Raw genomic sequence first — 21351 nt, forward strand, 5'->3', positions numbered from 1 at the left:
GAGAAGTGGGTGCATGGAGGTGGGAGTGGGAATGGGGGGGGGCGGACAAAATGCAGAGGAATTGTTTTGTAAGCCCAGGAAAGTGATGGACATCTTTCTGTCTCCAAAGCTTTGACACGGGAGCTGGAACGGCCGTGTTATCGACCCACCCACCCGCCGCCCCAAAGCACAGCCAAGCAAGAGCCCTGATTCTCTCCGAATGGAACAGAGTGGACGACTCACAAAATGGCTTGATTTCAGATGTTTGGGATCAACTGAGAATATGTTTATTTAAAAGCAATTTTAAATATTAAAAAAAGTAGAAATTAACACATACAGTACTGAAAAACGGTCACATTAACTCCATGTGAGATGACAAGTGTACTGATGCCTCGTGGTAACACCCAGACGAGAGTCTGGAATTTATCTAGCGGCACTACGGGGTTCCTATACAACGTGGAGAAGTTCTAGGCAATAAAAAAATAAATAGCAATTGCTGTTCAACAGTAAAATAAGACACAGGCTATTTGCAGAACGTAACTTTCCCCTCTGGGGGAAAAAAGAACTAATTAACTATTTTTTTCCCCATAAGGTTCCATACCTTCAAAATACTATATCATGTACGAAATTGCAGATAGTGGCTCGCTGAGTTTCAGAACAAAGGTTCAAACTCGACCAAGATCACCAAAGGTACTCGTCCCTAGCTTTCCTATGTCTCGCCGTAAGCTGGATTAGACAGAACGCAAATTCCTCACGGAAATCAAAAAACCAGAAAGAAAAACACAGAAGGTGTTGGAAAAAAACCCAAAGAAACAACCGCATCTGTGGAAGGAGGAGAAAGAACAGACAAGGACTCCGTGTAATTTTAGACATCTAGGTTTTGAGTTTTTTAGAAAACCAGTTTATTTTGAGATCGGCTGAAAATACCGTAGGCCACAGAGACGAACGGTTCTTCAATGCAACTCGGAACGCGTACTTGAATGAACCAGGACGCTCCGTGACTTGGGACGGCGCCTTCCTGGGCCGACGGCCCCGTGCGCCGCCTGGCTCCGGACGCTGGCGGGCTGTGCGCGGCTCGTGGGGGCCGCCGGGCCAGCAACTGCTCAAAACCACTTTCCAGGAACAGCTGGGAAGTCGCGGTGCAGGTGCGTTCACGCAAGGTTTCTTTGTGAGGTGGGTGTTCGGAGTTTTCGCGGCGACCCCTTCAGCAGAGCCGGGCTCCCTACCACTCACTGAGCGCTGTGGCTGTGGTCGAGGGGGCTTTTCCCACGGGCGCGGGCGGGAGCGCGCGTCTGTGAGACGAGCGTTTCTAAACCACGCGCTGCCGAGGTTCCCTGCTTAAGAACACCAGCTTTCTATGCTGTTGCCAACAAAGCGGTTTAAGCAAACGCGATGCCACAAGGACACACGGGCCTCGGAATCCAGAGGGCGGCTCCGCCGACTGGGGGACGCTGAAAAGAACGTGTTCTTTTCAGAATCCAGACCGGCGGACAAGACCGAGCGCGCAGGGCGCCCTCAGCGGCCTGATGGCCACGACTGGGACGGAGAGAACACGGAGGGAGCCTCGCTGCGGGAAGAGCGCCGGTTCACGGCGGCGTTCGAGCACTTGGCCGCGACCTGCCTTGAAGGGAACGGGTTTACTGAAGTCAGCTTAAGGCTGGAAGCCTCACCTACGCCTCGGGTGTCATCAAAAGCACGGAGGAACAGGAGGCTGGCTTCAGCACCCGGATCCTATGGGGGGGTGGGGGTGGGGGGGAAGCCGTGTGAAGGGCCGACTGTTAAATTCTTCTTGAATCCTCTTTTACAGGTTTAAATTGATCAAGGACAAAACTGACAAAATAATGAATTTAAACTGGTGTATCAGGTGCTTTAACACATCGGGAGGATGCTAATTCATAACGTGATATGCAGCTTCACGCTCTGAGAAGGCCAAATGACTGACTAGAAACGGGTATTGTCGCAACCTTATAATTTCTGCTTTAATGGCGATCAAGTTTAAAAAATGTACAGTTCAACTTGTCCGTACTGTTCCTTTATAAAAGGCAGATTTCAGGTAAGCTTCTAAATGCATGCATAATGTAGAGGCTAATGTTTCCTGGCGGTCCTCGGTTCCTGAAAGTTGAACTTCACCAGATGTGTTTTAAGCTTTTGTCAAAATAGTCGTGAAGGATATGTTATTTCTGCATAATGAGGTAATATCTCAGGGGCGGGCACTCGTCACCGTAAGACAGGATAAACCGCCCGCGCCTAGCCTGCCCGAGGCGGTGGGGACGGTCAACTGCCACCAAAGGGTTTGGGCCGGTGAGTATTTTATTTTGCTGAAGGAGCAACACTTAGGTTTAACCGAGCACTTCTCTGTAATAAATACCCAAGTAGGTTTTTGTGGCTGTGAACCGTGCACACAGACCGCTACAGGCCGTTCTGTCATGGAGCTAATTTCACCTGGAGAACAGCACCCACCTCTCTGCTAACGTTGCATTTTCAGTAACAATGGAGAATACTGTTTTGTTAGGAACACGAGTCAATTCTACGCCTTTCGACGGCTGCTGGAGACCACTTCTCCTTGCGAAGCCAGCAGTTGCTATATTCCTGTTTTTGTCTGTTTGCTTGGAGAACAGCATAGAGATGTGAAGTGCTAGACGCCAAGGATGGCTTTGGCAAACCAGTAAGGCGCGCCGGGTCCCAGGGCTACCCTAATACTGGCGAAGGCGGAAGACCACGGACTATTTACAACACACACTACGTTCCCCTCCTGAGGTGGCCCTGGAGTGAGTCCCTCGTTCTGTAACAGCAGCTATATACACGTGTGCACGGGAGTACGTGGAGGCGGCAGTCTTGCGTGAAGATGTGGACAATCTCAAGGTCCTGCTCTTTGCTAGTCAGACAGGATGTGAACAAAGGACACTGGAAAGACCCCCTTCCTCTCAGGCTGTCCTTCAATATGCCCGATCTGCGGGGAGAAAAGAGTCGTCAGTCTGCAGGCGGCCCACGGGCCTGGGGTGCCCCCCAACCTGGTGAGCTATAGGGCGCTAATGACAATAAACTACGTGCAGCAATAACAGAAGAAGGTAGGACACGCTCAGCGCTTCTCCGGGACCTCATGGCGCCCGCACGCCAGCCCCAAGGAGGGGAGCGTCCACGCGCGCGGGCGGGAGGACCTGCCCGCGGTCCCACACGGGCTGCAGACTCCACAGTCCACGCTCTTAACCGGGGCGCTCAACCCGCTCTCCCGCTGAGCCTCCTCGCACAAGCCTTGCTAAGCCTTGTCTGAAAAATGGGGCTGAAGGACCCTTTCTCCTCAGGACTCTCGCGAGGTTACACGAAAACCCACACAGATGCGAAGGGCTGGCTTGCGGGCCAGACCTGCACGTTCTGGCTGCTGTGGGGGAAGGAGACCGATAAGGTCTGAGATGGACGGTGGCCTGGGGTCACTTTACGGTCTGCTGCCCGAGCCTGTGAGCCGCAGTGCCCAGCAAGAACCTCCTAATTAGCTCAGTTAGGCCCCCATTAATTGCATGAAGGAGAATCCTGTCACGAGCCTTCAGAACAAAGAGGACACACGCACACTGGCTTTAAAGGACAAAAGCAGAGAGTGGACGGATGGTGGCCTTAGGGACCAGGTCAGCTCTCATTTTCATCTACGAAACACCCGCAATGTGGACGGCAGCTGAGGCAGGAGCTGTGGGGGGAGCCCAGGGCTGGTTCCTTTATTCACCGGCTCTTTGACCTGGGGCAGCCCCCGGGGCCCCCCTGGGCCGTGGGGCATGGGCTTCTCATCTTGGAGGTGGAGCTAACGTAAGACCTGACCTGCTCACCTCGGGCGTCTTGCTCAGCTGGCGTCAGGCACGTGAGAGGGTTCTGTCCATCAGAAATCGCTGGTGCCACGCACGGCATTATTTTTATGTCTGCTCTGGCAGATGTGCTGACACTAAAAACTTTCCACTTACTCCCTCTGGATCCTCTGCTGTCGTCACCACTTTCTTAGCAAGGGATCTGGTTGCCGCTTGCTTGTAATAACATCACCGTATCATCAAAGGGCATCCTTGTGGGGAGGGGTTACTCACGGCCCATTTCTGAGCAGGAAACAGGCCGCCAGAAGGGACATGCCTCATCCGAGGCCACAGAGCGTTGTGAGTGACTCCCACGGGGTCTTCAGAGCCCATCTCCTTGTCATGACTCTCTAGCAGGCTCCACCCCAGGAGGAGGCCCGATCCTAACAGAGGCAGGAGGGGCCCGGGGCTATCCCCACTTGTCCCTCTGGAGCAGGGGGGAGGCACCTCATCCCTCCAGCCGGGGCTTCCCAGCTTCAGCACTCCTGACACTCAGGCCAGCAGCTCTGTTCTCCCAGCACCCTGGCTTCTACTTGCCAGAGGCCCAGAGCGTCCCCGCTTCCCAGGTCCCCAGCGTCGCTGCTTCAGTCCCAGCAAAATCTCTGCCGCTGTGATCGAGAATCTGCAGTCACTCTCCAGGCCCAAAGGCAGAAGAGCCAAAGGTACACACCTGTGTGTGTGTGTGTGTGTGTGTGCATACGTGCACGTGTGCTCTGGGCCCCAGCAGGCTCTGCTGGCAACTGTGAACCACAGGTCCCTTCCCAGCAGACAGAATGGGGTCCCTCTGGGCAGGTGGGGTGCAGGCTGCCAAGGAAGCAGAACCTCCAGGCTGATGCTGGGAACGATCAGAGGACACCATCCCTGATGCCTCCGGCCAGTTGTCACGGGAGGCCCACTCCCGTGGCAGCCAGGACAGCATAGACCTGTCGGCTGCCCTTACAGCCACCGAGAATCTCCAAATAGCCGCTGTGTGAGGGTGACGGTGCCTTTCCGTTCTGACACCTGGGCAGCAGTTTTAATGAAAAAGGGATTTTTATAGATATTCTCACTTAATCCTCTAAAATCAAGTGAGGAAGGTCTGATGGCCCACTTTACAAAGACAGGCCTGCAGGGTGGATTAAGGACTGAGCCTGGGGACAGGGCAGTGGTAAACAGGGACGCAGGCCTCCGAGCCTGAGCCCGGGACGGTGTGTTTTGGGGAGCAGGGCATCGGGCTTCGGGGTCAGAGACGCTCCCGAATCCAGCTGCCTACCATGCTGAACGGTCCTGAGCTCTTCCAGTGAAACGGCAGCAAATACCTGCGGCTCACGGGGGGGGGGGGGGGGGGGGGGGGCATGATAACAAGGGTAAAGCACACGCGTGCGGTAATTCTCCTGACCCAGTTTCGAAGCCCCACGGCTCTGTTCCTAGCACGACAGCGGTGACAGAAGACACCCAGCGACCACAGCAGAGGGTAAGCGAGGCAGGATCCTGGCGCCGGGCGCTGCTCCTCATCGCGGGGCGGGCACCCCCCGCCCCCTACCCCCCGCCCCCTGGTACGTACCCACCACTCCTGGTCTTCCTCCCCCGTGACCACAATCACTTCCCCCTCCATGAAGGTGAGCTCATCGTCATTGTCCGCCTGGCAGTCGTAGATGGTCTTCACTCGCCTCACCTTGTTTTTGCCCTTCAATAAAGAAACTGGGTTTTAGCTGAAAAAAGGACACGCAGACCTCGGCGTGGGCTTTAACCTCCCCGAGCCTCGACTTCTCCCCTGTGGGAGGGGAGGCCGGTCTGCCAGGCGCCCAGGTGCTGTGCGCCCCCTCCCTCTTCCCCGAGCTCTGGGACGGAGCGAATTATGGGCGGGGATCAAAATGCAGCTCCACCGAAAGCCATGAGGCACCCTGCCCTCCCCCCACCCACAACAGCAGCTTGCAGAGATGACAGCAGAGGGTAAAAATGGTGCCGGGAAACATGATGTAAAGAAGAATGTGCATCCTCTGCAGACTGAACGCACGACATGAACACATTTCTCAGTCCCCTCACGCAAAGTACCAAGTCAGCACATGCTGGGGAACCAGGATGCAGCAGCCTGGGTGGGAGGCTTCCAGGCAGTTCCCAACAATGTATTAACGTCTGATCACTTTTCCCTTGGGCTTTTATCTGTTCTGATTTTTTGCAAACAGAAAGATGGAAATAGAGAAATCATCTTCGAAAGGAGGTTTCTGGTGCCCTGCTCGTTAAATAATTAGTATTACAAAAGGCAAGGTGTGGGGCGCCTGGGTGGCTCAGTTGGTTAGGCGTCCCACTTCGGCTCAGGTCATGATCTCACGGTTCGTGGGTTCGAACCCCCCGTCAGGCTCTGTGCTGACAGCTCAGAGCCTGGAGCCTGCTTCAGGTTCTGTGTCCCCCCCCCCCCCCCCCCCCCCCCCGCCCACCCGTCCCCTGCTTGTGCTGTGTCTCTCTCTCTCTCATTTAAAAACCCCCCAAAACCGAGCAGTGTCTCTCAGTGTTTTGGGTCAGCTGACTCCTCTGCATGCTCTGGGCTGTCCCTCAGCCACCCCCTTCCTCTCTGCAGCCCCTCCCGGGGCCGGTGACGCTGGAGGAGCGGCGGCCAAGGCGTCTCAGCTCTAAGGCCCGTAGGCGAGAATTTACAACGGGGAGGATGAAACGACAGCGTCAGACAACCGTGCAAGTGCGTGGTGTGGGCCGGAAACTGCACTCGGCAAGGCCAGCAGCGGCGCCCGGGGTCTCGGGAGGTTGCCTTCGGGGAGAGTGAGCATACGTGCCACACCGCCCAGGGCGGCCTCCGAGCCGTGGACAGCGGGCTGTGTTCGTCCCTCCTCTCCTGCAGGGTGGAAGGGACACACTTCTGCTGCAACGCTGTTCTTACATAGGGCGAGGGCAGAACCGCGCGCAGCGGGCGGCCCTTCTGCTCCCTCGGGGACTGAGCTCCTTGGCCTGGGCCGCCAGTGCCCCCCACCAACGGCACGCTGAATCTTCCTGGAGCCCTGCCCCAAAGAAGGGTTTTTTGGGCAAAAAGCATTTTTATATTAGAATAAAACCGACATATTACAGAGTAGGAAGCGTTTCATGAAAACGAGGGAGTGTGAGATTTCAACCAAGTTCTGCACGTGCAAGTCCCCTGGGCTTTGCCTCCACCTCCTCCAGGAAGATGCGGCGAGAAGCAGAGAGCAGATCTGCAGAATCCGGAGACGGAACCTGCTCTCCTGTGACTCTAGGAGAGGAGGACTCTGGTCCTCCAGGCTCTTAGAGCTGAGTGTCTGCAAGGTGCCAGCTTGGTGCCACTGTCACTACACTTAACTGCCTGTGAGCTGGCTCGGTGACTGCACTGGCTCCTTTCTGTGTACGGGGAAACCGAGGCTCCGAGAGGGTAAGTAAAGGGCCCAGGTCACGCAGTCGGAGCGTGCGCCGAAGGCAGGTCCTGAGGCCCGCCCGCTGGAGTGCAACGCCCGTGTCCCTGACCGCCGGGCTCTGCTCTGGCTCGATGCCAGGGGAGGCGAGCAGGCCTGTGCTGCTTCTGGGCCCGCTGGAGCACATGCCCTCCCGCGGGGCCCCGGAGCGCAGCAGCGGGCTCACGAAAGCCTCAAACGCGGCGCCTACCCACCGTATTGATTTTCCTGGGCAGCGGGACGGGCGTCTCTGGCAGAGTGGGCGTGAGGTCGTTGGAGTCTTCGGATGCTTGCTTTTGGATGGCGTCTCGGGACTGCACGTTCGGGGAGAGATCCACCGGGTGTGACTTCTGGGTGACGTCTGGGGGCTGTTGGGCCTTGGGCGACACGTCCCCAGCCTGGGACTTCGTCAGCAGGTCTCCCAGCTGCGGTTTGGGAGGGAGGTCCTTCATCTGTGGCTTGGGGGGTAAGTCTGCCAGCTGGGGCTTGGGGGGCAGGTCTCCCAGCTGGGGCTTGGGGGGCAGGTCTCCCGGCTTAGGAGGCAAATCTCCAATTTGGGGTTTGGGACCCAGTTCTGTGGGCTTCGGGGGCAGGTCTCCGGGTGGTGGCTTCTGCGGTAAGTCTGCCAACTGTGAGGACTTCTGAAAGATCTCGGGCGGGATGTTGGCTTTGTCCAGGGAGAGGTGATGGCTGGTTTCTGTTTTCCTTAGTGCCACTGTGGGAAGAAACCACAGAGAGGGAGGTCACTGGAGGGCACCACGAGGCGGGGAAGCGCTGCCCCCTCCATCCATCAGTCCCCAGGAGGACCGAGGGACAGTGAGTGCTCGCTCCGGGGCCGGACCCAGGCACACACTGCCCGTCCTTAGAAGATAAAAGTTGGGGGCCTGGAAGGTGTCTACATTACAGTGTGTTATTTCACACCTCAGTTATGTAGGAACGGGATGTGCAAACTAATCCAGAATTTAAAAAACATAACTGTTAAAAAAAAATAATAAAAATAAAAAACATAACTGTTTAAATTAAAAAAAAAAAACAGCAACCATAATACAAACAGGTTATAAAGTTTTCCACAAGCCTACCACCTAAATGTAGCCATTTAAAGTAAGGGGACAGGGTGTCTGGGTGGCTCAGTCGGTTAAGCATCCGACTTTGGCTTGGGTCATGATCTTGAGGTTTGGGAGTCTGAGCCCCATGTCAAGCTCTCTGCTGTCGGCATGGAGCCCACTTGAGATCCTCTGTCCCCCTCTCTCTGCCCCTTCCTTCCCAAATAAATAAACAAAAAAATACAGTACTGGGTCATATTTCCTCCTGGACTTTTCTGTATGTTTTTCACAGATAAAATGTTTATCTGCCTTTATCTATATGCTGCTTTAGGAAGAGTATTTGCCAGTTCAATAAAGTTCCTTTGGCAACAGTATGTACTTTTTAATGTTGCATTCTGTTCTGTGGCTGTCTCATAATTTATGATGAATTCCTCACGTTCACACGTTTCACACGCTACATAAGGTAAGAGATGAAAAGGCTTCTCTCCTCACCCACCCCAATCCTTCGAGGTAACCTCTGCTACGTTTTGGTGACACAGGTCCTTGTACTTACGAATGTATCTTTTAAAAACCCTACGTGGCATTTTCACGTACTTTGCAACTTTGTTTTCTGCCTATTTAATGCGTTTGGGAGGATTTCCTAGGCAGGTCCCCCCCACTCCCTGTGTGGCTGCGGCCGGAATACCGCACCGCCTGGGGATTCCAGTTCGTCAAACTATACCCACAGCTCTACTGGTAGGACCCAAGATCCTATGGACATGTCCAAGGCCACTCCACCCAGTACTTACCTGCTGTGTGATCTTGGGCAGATTACACAACCTCCCTGTGCCTCACCTTCCTTATTTCTAAAACATGAGTCAGTACAGGTCAAGAGTTTGCCAACAGGACCTGGCAGGCTCTAAGCATTATATAAGAGCATTATCACACTGTCAGGGTTGCTGGAGGCGAGGGTTCGCATTTTCACTTATTCTTATAACTCGGGCTCCTGGTACAGAGCCAAGTACACAGTAGACATTCATTCAGCAAGGAAGTAGCTGACTAAGGCACATGGAGAAAGTCAAACTAAGGACGCTACTCTAAAAGTACAACATATTCCCAAAGATATTCTCAAAATTTATTTAAAAAAAAAAGAAATAAAAGATGAACGCTGGTGTTGTAAACTGTCACAGGCTGTACCGTAGCTGTTTCTGCTCATGGCCTGCTCAGCCATGTCCCTTCCTAAGGAAATCAAATTCAAGGGCACGCTGCTCGCGGGCTGGTCCTTGAGCTCCAGCTGGTGTGGCTGAGCTCAAAGAGTTAAAGCAAGCCAGATTCCTCTCTCGCAAGTCACAAACGGGGTGGGCGCAAGGCAGAGGCTGGCAATGACAGGGCAAAGCTGGGGGATCCCCCGAGGCGGTGGGCGTGGCAAGCCTCTCTGTGAGCCACTCCTGGGGGAACAGACACTAAGTCCTGGGCAGAGAGAACCCCAAACCATGCAGCTCCAGTGCAAGGAATCTATCCTAGAAAAAGGATCAAAGCCAGGCCATGAGATGCTTGCACTTGAATGCTCAGCACCGCACCGGTCACAGCGCCAAAGCCTCATGCTGTGTGGACGTAGAATGACCAGGCCTACGTAGCCCCTCATGGCACCAGACAATGGACTATGATGCAGCCGGTAAAAGCCGGATGGTGTGTAATTTGCTATGGAGAATGTTGTTGATTTGTTGTGTGAAAAAAACAAAAAAACCAACAACAACTCCAGCTTAAATCAAAACCTAAAACAAAGCACAGAATAAAGGATATATGCCAAACTGTTTTTATGTTGGCAGATAGAAGACTTCGGGTGATTCGTGTTTTTCTTCTTTTTTTGGTTGTATTTTTTGAAAAATCTTCTGGAATGAATACATGTACTTTTGTAATAGGTAGAAACAAGATAAGGAGTTTCTTCTCTAGGGAAGCTTGCCCAACCTTTGGCTATTCTATTTCCAAGCTGGTTTTGCGTTTTCCCCTCTCGAATTAAAAGTCCTTTCTGAACTGCCTTTTTAACTCTGAAGGGTTGACAAGCTGATTTTCCCCGCAAACTGGACTCCAGAGAGCACGCTGCTAGAGTGAGGCCCAGTAAGAACAAAAAAGGGATGAGAAGTCCACCCTCCACCCCCACTCCTTGCAGAAACCTGGGAGGTTATGGTGTAGCTGGTTCGCATGGGCTGGACTGGGTGGAAAGCACGTGGATACAGCCCCTTTGAAAAGCAACATGACCCAGAGTCCGGCCTATTAAACACTCTTCCCTTGGCCGTGATCATTCTACTCCTGAGAATGGCTTCTAAGAGCATAACTGAGGAACAGGAGGCAGAGGAAGAAAAACCCTGCAAACTCCTGGCCCAGACTCCCAACAGAAGGGGTTGCTGCACACAGGCTTGTGTGACATTGGGCTGATACTCGACTGCCGGCCACCGGCCTCGCGGGGTGGTTTTGACAGGGGGGAGGACTGGATCCGGGCTTTGAGCACTGACAGCTGAACGCTTCCCACAAAGAGAGACCATCAGACGGCGTCCGCCTCTGGACAAAAGGACACCCAGCCCCCAGGCAGTAGCTCTGCTACAGTCTGAACCTGTATCTGACTGGGTCTCTAGGTCCCACTTCCAACTGACAGGAGAACCAGAGAATACAGGCACGTGTTAAAACAACCGCATGGGGATGCGGTCAGCAAATTACAAACTGGAGAAACCTGTGAGGACAGATAACCCAGTTCCTTCCACAATAAATCACCGGAAAAGGAGAGACATGCAAGGGAAACCATGAGCCAAGACGCTCAAGAGACAAATCAGTCAGGTGTTAACATGTGGACCTTATTTCATTCTATCTTGTCTTAAATGATTTGTTAAAGAAAAAAAAGGGGGGGGGTGTGTGGGTTGCCTCAGTTGGTTGGGCGTCCGACTCTTGACTGTAGCTCAGGTCATGATCCCAGGGTTGTGGGATGGAGCCCTGTGTGGGACTCTGCACTGAGAGTGGAGCCTGCTTGGGATTCTCTCTCTCTCTCTCTCTCTCTCTCTGCCCCCCCACCCCATTTCCCTCTCTTCCCCACTCGAGCTCTAAAATTAAAAAAAAAAAGACAGGCATTTATGAGATAATTAGAAATGTAAACTGGGTATTTGAAAGTACTAAGAAATTTTTTATTTTTATTTTTCGAGAGAGAGAGAGCACGAGCATGGAACGCCGTTCCAGAGTTGGGGGGGGGGGTGGCTAGTGCATAAGCATGGGGTCCACCTGAGGACACAGCCTGCTGCTTCCTGGGTGCCAAGTGCAGGCAGCCGGGGACATGTGGTGGTGAGCGTGGGGCGGAGTGGGCTTATGTCCTGTTCATGGAGAAAGCAGAAGCGAAATTGTTTCGGGGAGAACAGGAGGTGTGAAGGATGGAGGGCTAAGGTGGTGGCGAGTCAGTAGATCCTGCGGATGGAGGGCACCAGGTCGCACCCGAGGCCCGCGTGAGCTCAGCGGTCTTGACCGCTTCTCGGACCGCTCTACGGTCCTGACTGTGCCTCTCCAGCATGTCCAAGTGCGTGGAGTCAGCCCAGAGCTGGTCAAGCGGGCAGATCCAGCACAGGAGGGGCGTGGAAGGTGAGGGAGAGCACTCGGGGAGACTCTGGCTCCGGAGGGGATGTGGGACAGCGAGAAGGTGGCAGTGGCCACGGTGGGGGTGTCACAGAAGGGGCTAAGAATCGCCAGGGTTTGGGTGCAGGAGGAAGGGAGCCGGACAGGCGGGTGGAAGGAATCAGTGGTGAGGCGTGATGGGCAGAGAAGAGTGTAGGGCTGAATGTGGGGCTGGTCGCGGAGGAGTGACGGCAGGGCCGGGGAAACACCTCAAACTTCTCTGGGATCAGGACAGCCCTCTGGGCCGAGGTTAAAAAACAACAACAATTAAACAATGACTTGAGATAAAGACTTCGTAAATCCAGGGGACGCTTCCTCTGTGTTCCATGGAGAATGAACTGGCAGCCACCTGGGACTCCCTGGTACTACACAGGAGCCTGGGCAGCCCGCCTCCAAATATGTCACTTTACTAAAGACCTCTGGAGCGGGGTGGATCCCAGCTCTCCGCCACGAATCCCTCACTTTGACTTCTGGGGTCAAAGGTCTTGCCGTGGCCACCGAAACCCACAGAGCGGCCACGAGTCCTCTGAGCCTCCTCCAGCACCTAACGTGGGTCCTCTGGCCTGTGGGCCTAGGTGAGGACGGGCAGAATGAACCAAGCACGTCTGGGGGTGTTCTCCCAGCTCCCAGGCAGGAGCTGGCAACAAAGAAGAGGGAGCAGATAAGGTGACGGACGTGCTGGTCTTACGGATGAAAAGCCCCATCAGGATTAAAGAAGATTTGGTCAAAGGACCGAGTGTCTTTGCTTGGAGAGGAGGCAGCACTTAGAGACACTGCTTTCTTGTCCTTCTCAGAGCATGCATCCCTCTGCTTTGCATGAGGGGTACCATCCCAGGGAAGAATTTCTGTGCCCCCCAGCAGCGAGGTGCTTTCTGAAGCATGATCTCATTTCGTCCCCACGAAGCCTCACGAAGCAGGCATTCTTGCCCACATTCACAAGTGAGGACTTGGAGGCTTCGGGAAGCTTCCGGGTCCACCGTCCAGGCTGCATGGTGAGTGAACGGTAGAGCTGGTGCTGGTTCCCAGGTCTCTGACCGTGTGTGCAAGGGAAGGAATGGCATGTCCATCCCTGGGATGATCGCGTGCCTTCTGGAGAAGGACTGTGGTTTTTAGGAAAAGTATGGTGTTTTGCTAACCACAGAATCGGAGCTAATAAATATCCTTCTTCATTGAACAAACATTAACTGGGCACCTGCCAGGTGCTGCTTCAGGCGTCTGGGACCAAGCCATGAACTAAAGAGACAGAGACACCTGTCCCCTGGAGGGCATGGTGATACTCCAGTTAGGTGAACACGAGAGAGAGGAGTCTTACCTTTCTGAGGTAGTTTAGGAAGAACTCTTGGGCCAAGGGCAGTCTTTGCAGAGCCGGTGCTGATTAATAAATAAGAATCATTTAGGATCTCAAAATGCTAGAATATCATTAATGATATAATATTCAAGGAAATCACAGGAGTTTGGTGAATTCTCTAAAAACCCTTCCAAAATTTCTTTAACGAAAGATTACAGTCTATTTCCCACAATTCAAGATTTGCCTGACCAGGGAGGACCCAGGACAGGATGAAAAGGCCAAGCCTGTGAAAGTGAAAACTGCCTGCCCTTCCCCCTGGACACCTGTCCGCAGAAGTACCGACTGAGAGCATCTGTCCCCACAAAACCTCAGTCAGTCCTCTCATGGGATACAGTCTCTCAACCTAAGTCTTCGGCCCCGACGTCCAGGTGAGGAAAAACTGAAGTCTGTGGAGTTTCAGTGACCAGCAGAGGGTCCCAAGGCAGGCCAAGGTGGGGGAGGGGGGACATAAATTCAGACCCCTCTCCGTCCATCGCCAGAGCCCTGATATCCTCCATGGCCCCAGAGCAGATCGTTTGGGTTCTCAGACCCCCAGGCTCTCCCTGAGCTCTCCTTCCTCTTGGAGCACTTACACAACGAGTGGGGAAAAACACCCAAGTCTCGGGAACAGAAGCCCACTCCAGGTGGTCCAAATAATCGAATGTTCCTCCCCACGCCCCTGCCGCTGCTGAAATGCCCGGGCTGCAGGTGGCACCTGTTGGCTTCAGGGAGAGGCGGTAGCTACTCTCAGGACACCAGAGCACTGCAGACTCCCAGAGCAACAGCGGCCGAGCGCCCAAGTCCTCTGTGCCAAGGGCCCCTTTCAAGCTCTCGTTTGTCTTTTTCTGTCCTATGATGTCCTAAGAATTGGCTTGTTCCTCTTTCTCTCCTAACTGCATTTAAAGGAAGAGGGAAAGCCAAGCCAACCAAACAACACAGAGTCAAAGATGATGAAGTGCACGTGTTCTCAGCCGCTGGCCTCCAACCACCCTCGGTCCTAACTGCTCTCTCCTCAGCTCCTGGATCCCCTGGCCCCAGGCCAGGGAGGGCCGTGAAGTCCCCGTGAATCTGGAAACAGTGAACACACAGGGCTTCGCCTCAAACACCTCTGGAGCGTGTGTTCCCGGCCTTGGCATCTTCTCAGGGAAGCACCTGCCGGCTACTGACGTGAGCACGATGGTTACTCCTGACCCAGGCCCCGGGCCCTGGGCCACCACTGAACGCCTGTGGGCCCGGGCTTCTTCTCACGGAAACGAACACGAGGCCGTCACTGTGTGCACGTGTGTGCGAGCAGCCCGATTCCGTTCAAAAAGCACTCTGTACGTGTCAGACGCTCTGCCCCTCGAAGAAGACCCCAGAGCTGAAGTTTGCGTCCCCCAGAGGGGGGCGGACGGGCGATGGAATGGGAATGACAGGCGGGACACGAGGGAAGGGGACAATGGGATGCAGAGTCTGGAGGACAGCTGTTTGAGTCCAGCTCTGACATTGCCACCACTTAACCTCTCAACCTTTCGGGGCTGTTTCCTCATCTGTAAAACCGAGGGAACAGTAATCGGCCTATCTTGCGGAGCTGGAAAGACCAAACAGGGCAGTGGTGCTAAAATAAATGAGGACTTTGTTTTTGTCTCATTTGATAAAACTCTGGAAAGCTACCCCGGCACGCCAGCTGACTCTCTCCCCGAGGTTTTGGGGCTGGAAGTGTCTTTGTGTCTTTATCTCAGACCGGGCCTCTAGAGAAAACCCTTTGCGTCGGGATTGGGTGAATGTTGCCCACAGAAGATCTTCCAAAATATCCCGTTTCAGTGAAATGAGGGAAGGAAGGAACGCTGCTTTCAGCATAGCCAAAGAAAACCTCACAAACGGGGCCCTTGGAGAGAGTCCTACTGTTAGGTTTGAAAACCTCTGGGCTGTCGGGCTTCCCTGAGGACTGCCTTCATTCCCAAGTCTGCAAAAAGGAGTCAAGAGGGAAAGTAACAAAACAGAGCTACTTGTTAAAATACTAAAATTAAAATCTCCTCCTGGTAAGACTCTGTGACATCAGGGAAGTGGGGTCTGTCCCCCCCAGGGACCCTGGATGGAGGAGAGCTGTGCCGCTCACAGACATACTCGGCGAGAGCGGCTCGCACGACTGGCCACGAGACACGTGAGCGTGCCCACTGTGAACACTGAGCTCCTCACGACCAGCCCCGGCTGGTGGGCCACACTTTGGGTAGACTGCCACTAAAACCCATTCCTAGAATTCACAACAGTCACCCGTGATCCCCACCGGGGGAGAAAGCAGGAGGGTGGCTTACCTCGATTGCTGAGATAGTCCCTCAAACTTATTTGCAGTCTTACTCGACGATGATGGACCCACATCGTTCCCTGCAGGGAAAACCAGAGGCAGAGTCACATCTTCAGACAGGGAAACGGAACAGAGGGATGTAGGACTTCGCAGACAGGCACCCCTTTGGTTCCAGAAAGGAATTTAAAAAACCCAAGGTAGAACGGTATGCACTTCTAACTTTAAAACAAAACATAACGGGGGCGCCTGGGTGGCGCAGTCGGTTAAGCGTCCGACTTCAGCCAGGTCACGATCTCGCGGTCCGTGAGTTCGAGCCCCGCGTCAGGCTCTGGGCTGATGGCTCGGAGCCTGGAGCCTGTTTCCGATTCTGTGTCTCCCTCTCTCTCTGCCCCTCCCCCGTTCATGCTCTGTCTCTCTCTGTCCCAAAAATAAATAAACGTTGAAAAAAAAAAATGAAAAAAAAAAAATTAAAAAAAATAAAAAAAACCCAAAACATAACAAAACAAAACCAAAGCATCGGCTTGGGTTCTGACGATGTTTTTCTTGCTATTAAAGGAGTATGTTGCAAAGATGCGCAGCCTGCTCCCAGGCGAGGCCTCTAAGATCACAGGGCTTTGGGGATGTCCTACTGCCTCAGGATCTTGTCCTTAGCTTGGGGGCAGGGAGAGAAGAGTCAAACCTCAAACTCACCTGGAGGTTCCCGTGTCAGGAGACTAGCCCTGGGAGCCAGACTCAGAAGAAATACACAACCCACAAACTCTGTGTGTGTGTGTGTGTGTGTGTGCATGCACGTGGATGTGGCCACTGTTCAGCAGGGTGGTGATAACTGGTCAGGAATCTGATCGTTCACTCAAACATAGCACTTATTAAGTGTCTACTGTGTGCAAGGCATGAAGGTGGAGCAGGAGGCACAAAAGCAAATGAGATGTCACTGCTCTTGCAGAGTCTGTGATCTGGCCTGGGAGACGTACACACACCAAGTATACTGACCACGCGGGATGAGAGGAGTGTTGCACAGGGTTGGGTGCTATGAAAGAAAACCGTGTCTAACTGGTAAGAGGAACACAGAGAGTCCTTTCGGGGGACATGCACCTGAACGCTGATGCATTTTCTCATGGCGGAGCGGCAGAACCAGATACGTGTTCTGCGTCCAGAAGGCAGAAAGCCTGGCTAGAATAAAGGGGGCTCTTTTGTGATCCGTCCCATGGTGGGAGGAGCACAGAGCCCCAAGCTGCCAGGCTCTCCTGGAGGAATCCCGGCGAACCTGCAGGGGGGCGGTGGTCTCTGTGCTCTAGCTCATTTCCTTGCCTGCCTTTCCCAAGGTCCCTTTCGTCCCCTAGACACCCACAGTATCTCCCAGGTGCCGCCGGGAAGGGGCTTCGCCGAGGAGGCTCAGAAACAGGAGGGCGGCTGCAGAGGACAGCACTGGGCAAAGCACTGAGCTCTGCGTCCTACGTGGTGGGTCTGCTCCATAGCACCTACGGCTGCCCAAATGCTTCTCCTCCTCACAACGACATGAACAGCTGGTGTCATTATCCTCATTCTGAAGATGAGGAAACGAGGGTAAGTGAACAATGGCTGTAAGTCACATGGCTACATGACGTACCTGGAAGTCTCCACCGTGAGTCTACAGACTTTTCACTGCCCACCATGATGGCCTGATAGCAATTACCAATAATAGCGACTACTGTTTATTGGGCACTTACTGTGAGTGAGGTAAGGTATACGCACATCACGGGAATCACGTCTACGGCACGCGTAATACGGTTCCCCTCCATTTTGTTCGTGAAGAAACACGAAGCAGTAAAGCCGAGCCCAAGGTCAAGTAGCTGGCAGGGGTGAGAGCTGTGATACAGAGCGGAGCAGCCTGCTACCAGGATGGGTACTAAACTCCCACCTTCTATCAGTGCCTGTCCTGGATGGGGGGAGGCTGGCACAGGGCGAAGACGAGGAGAACTTCCTGTAACTCTAGGACACTGATGCGAGGAGAAAGCTAAACTGGCGTTACCAGGACCCAAGACTTTCAAATACAGCTTTATTTCAGTAGGATGCTCCTTCTAACCATCAGTGTATTTCCACGAGCCAGCACTAATACCGAAGGACTCCTCTGGCAGCCTCTCACAAAATCCTCTGAGCTGTGAATGATGTTCAGGTAGGCATTTCTTTCCGGCCTGGTGCTCAATGTGAGTCCTTAGGACTGGCTGGCAAATCTCACCCTTTCAGACTTACAGGAGCCATAATAATCAAAATGGCAGAGAAAGCTCTACGTTAGGGCAAACTACTGTATCTGGTAATTCCCTTTTCGGGTAGAAAACATTCCAAACCGGTGATTCTTCGCCCTGTTATGTGCAAAACTGACCACGAGACCATTAGGGTTGCAGAAAGCCCCTCGCGCTGCTTGTGGTCACCTACTCTGCTGTCACACAGATGAGCCATCACACCAGGGGCTGTGGCCTGACACCTGCAGCTCCAGTGTCCAGGGTCCTCATTTAATCCTGCTCTCTCTGGCCACTCGAGGGGGCTCTCCGTCTCCAAAGACACTGTGTTTTTATGCCTCAGTAACTTTGCCCGTCTCTTCTCTCTGCAACACCCAACCCCTCCCACCCGTGCAGAACTCCTGGAACTCCTGCACACCCTGCAAAGAGTATCTCCAAAGTCAACTTCTGGGACTTCTCCCCTAGCCAGGCTTGACCACTCCCTCCTTCCTTTTAGCCTACAACCACTACTCACAGAGCAGTGGTTAAAGGTGCAAATTTCGGAGCCAGCCAAGCCATCACCCAGTGGGTAGGGGTTTGGACTACTCTGCTTTTTCTACTAAGCGTCAGTCCCCTCATTTATATAATGGGAACCAAACAGTATCTACCCCACTAGATGGGTAAGAGCATCACAAGAGATAAATTATGGAGCGCAGGGCACAGTGCAGGGCCACAGGGAACGCGACACAAATGGTAACGATTATTCATAGCTCTCTCTGATGGAATGTAACAGAACGATGAGGATTTACTCATTGGGCGAACATTGGTCGTCTTTGTGACCCCACTGGCCAGCCCAGTCTCTGGCATGGAGCAGTCACCAGGCTCTTGCTGAAGGAAGTCAGCAGGACTCACGTGCTTCTCTGCCCACAGCTGCATTCCCCCCGCACCTGGTGGGAAGGCCTCTGTGGTCTGGCAGCCAGGAATCCCATCAATCTCGTGGCCAGACAAAGGCCACGAGCCACGTCTGGGAAGAAAAGTGTGGCTTAGACATATTTCTGGAGAAAGGACAGTATTCAAGGAAGGACCAAAAACACGGAAGCAGTTTTATCCCTTTTCCTCTCTTCATGCAACTTGGAAAAGGACTCTCGCGTACAAAAGTCGGGTGTAAGAGAGAGCTGGAGACAGATGCTGGGCCAGCAGTTGAAGGAGTTGTGGCAGACTCGGGGCTACCTACTTTAGCTCTGAAACTTCGGGCCAAGAATTTATGGAGAGAGAGGAGGGCACTGGCCCAGGAGTGAATGACCCACAGGCTCCAGGAATCTTCCGGAAAAGTGGATAAAAATACATGAGCCTCGATACCACAGCTCTGAAGTTAGTGGATTTGTGATCTTCTACAAGCACTTGACCACTCTGTGCTTCAACTTCCTCACTGATAGAATGGAGACAGTGATGGTGTCCATCTTATAGGATGGCTATGATGGCTAAATAGGACGACGACTGAACCAGTGCACGGCCCCAGGACAGGGGAAACAATTTACAGACGGTAGCCACCATTATTAACTTCTAGAGCTGCATGCACAGTGGGGTTGGGGGGTGGGGGGCAGGGAGCTGACATAAAAATATGTTGGGGAACCGAAGAAAAGGGAAATTTCTGTCCAGAGGCTCTTTTACAAACCAATACTGCTCCAGTAAGTAGACATTTCAAATACTGAGGCTTTCACCCAAAGTTCTGGCCTTGAAATAAGAGAAGTGAATTGATTTGTGGTATGGTTTTTCTTCTAGTATATGCTCTACAATAAAAGAAAAAAAAAAGCTTATACAATTTTAAATCCCAGTGAACAAAGACAAGGAACCTAATGGTTTCCAGAGATCACTTAGCTTGGGATTGGTAGAACCTAGATTGGAACCCAGGCTTCCAGAATGTTCTTTTAGTACATATTATGGTTTCCTGTGATGTGTGCTATACAGACTTCTCTGAACACCTGCCAAAGGACGGAGGTCTTGGGGCAAGTTGCTCTCAGGTATTAATTACAAGACTCTTAAGTATGAGAAGTGGGTTAAATTTACGGCCGCCATAAACTGGATAATTGGAGGTTTTTTTGTTTTTGTTTTTGTTTTTTGCTCTTGCTGGTAAGAAGCTCAGTGTCAAATCTGTGGTCTATTTCCAGCCATTGTATGTGAACTTCTACTACACATTTTGTGAAGAGATCAAACTCCTGGACTATGTGTTAGTTACCTTTGTTCTTCCTTTGTTCTCATTTCTTAAGTTACTTAAATTGTATTAAAATATGTGTTGACCTGTTACAGAATAGATTATAAACAAATTACTTATCTCCAAAGGTGAGGTTTAATGACATCCACTTGAAAAACTGAACTCCCCATAAAACCCAAATCTGCCTATAAGCCACCTTGTTTTGTAAACAAAAGCCTGCCTTAGCAGTCTCCCGAGACAGATGGCTGAATTCATCACAAGAGCGGGACTTCAGTAATGTGATGCCTGGGCTATTTTGGGTGCTGCGGCCACTGTGGTTCTGGCAGGGAGAAGGCCTGAGTGGCCCTCCCCGCACACCAGGGCTCCATGCTACAGATGGACGAGGAGGCATACAGCCAGGCGGAGGTGGGGAACGGTCCCAGAATCACTGTGCTACTATGTGCAGAGCACAACAGAGCACGGCGAGGGGAGGACTGCAGCTCTCCCAGCCACACAGGCTGGTGAGGGATCCTGGCTCCCCGAGTACCGGCCGTGGGAACTTGGGCAGATGATTTAATCTTTCTGTGTCTCAGTGTCCTGAAAGTCAGGGTCCCAGCATTTCCTACTTTCTGGAACTGTGGTTAAGATTAGATAAGTACTGGGGTGCCTGGCTGGCTCAGTCGGGGAAGTGTGAGACTCTTGATCTTGGGGTTGTGAGTTCGAGCCCTACACTGGGTGTAGAGATTACTTAAATAAAACTTAAGACAAAAAACAATTAGATAATTACTATTAACTAGCCCCATTTCACAGCCAGAGAAACTGAGGGATGAAGAATGAAAAAGTAACTGCTGAAAGCCACAGGGCTAGCAAGTGGTAGAGACTGATTAGGATCTGGATATGGCACAGGGTCCACACTGGAGCACTCTGCTCTGAGACAGACACAGCACATGCCCTTGCAAATTCACAGTGGTCTGGGGAAGAGAGGTGCACACAGCACTGTGGCAACCCCTGTGCCTGAGGGGCCAGAATGGGGGTAAGGTGGTGGCTAGCCTGGGAAGGCCCCTCAGGCACGTCCCTGGAGAGCAGATCTGGAAGGACGACTAAGCATCAGCACACACGAGTTGAATATTCCAGTTTGAGGCGCATTATGAGCAAAGGCTCAGATCTTAGAGAAAAGAATGTAGCCTGGGAAGCTGGCATACCTCAATAGGGCAGGCACGTTGTGTTTCAGGGGGTGGGTACACGAGGCCTGGGGGAGCCAGGAGGCTGTGACTATACTACCTCCTCATGCTGGTATCCCCCCACTGCCTACCAGACCCGGATCCTGGTCTCAGATAGTCCCCAAAGGCCTCCAGCTCGGCAGGGGAGAGATGGGAGGATTAGGGGAACAAGAGAGGCACTGGAAAGATGATCCATGGATGGAAGCTGGAGGCATCGTAGCAGGTCTAGGGGTCTGATACCCCATGTGTTTTACCAATGA

At 52.8% G+C, this 21351-nt stretch overlaps 1 protein-coding gene across 5 annotated transcripts in view; it reads right to left on the minus strand.

The window, feature by feature from the left end:
* Positions 1-230: 230 nt before the first annotated feature.
* The window catches only part of ASAP1 (ArfGAP with SH3 domain, ankyrin repeat and PH domain 1), a 347294-nt gene continuing 326173 nt past the window's right edge, over positions 231-21351 (minus strand). For all 5 annotated transcript variants that reach the window (XM_047842304.1, XM_047842303.1, XM_047842305.1 and 2 more), the window contains 5 exons: positions 15496-15565; positions 13187-13245; positions 7417-7916; positions 5353-5475; positions 231-2929 (listed from right to left, as the gene is read on the minus strand). In XM_047842304.1, coding sequence (XP_047698260.1) covers positions 2855-2929; positions 5353-5475; positions 7417-7916; positions 13187-13245; positions 15496-15565 — 827 coding nt within the window. In that variant the 3' untranslated portion in view covers positions 231-2854. The remainder of the gene's footprint in view (positions 2930-5352; positions 5476-7416; positions 7917-13186; positions 13246-15495; positions 15566-21351) is intronic.

This window comes from Prionailurus viverrinus, chromosome F2 (assembly GCF_022837055.1).
Source record: "Prionailurus viverrinus isolate Anna chromosome F2, UM_Priviv_1.0, whole genome shotgun sequence".
Classification (NCBI taxonomy): Eukaryota; Metazoa; Chordata; class Mammalia; order Carnivora; family Felidae; genus Prionailurus; species Prionailurus viverrinus.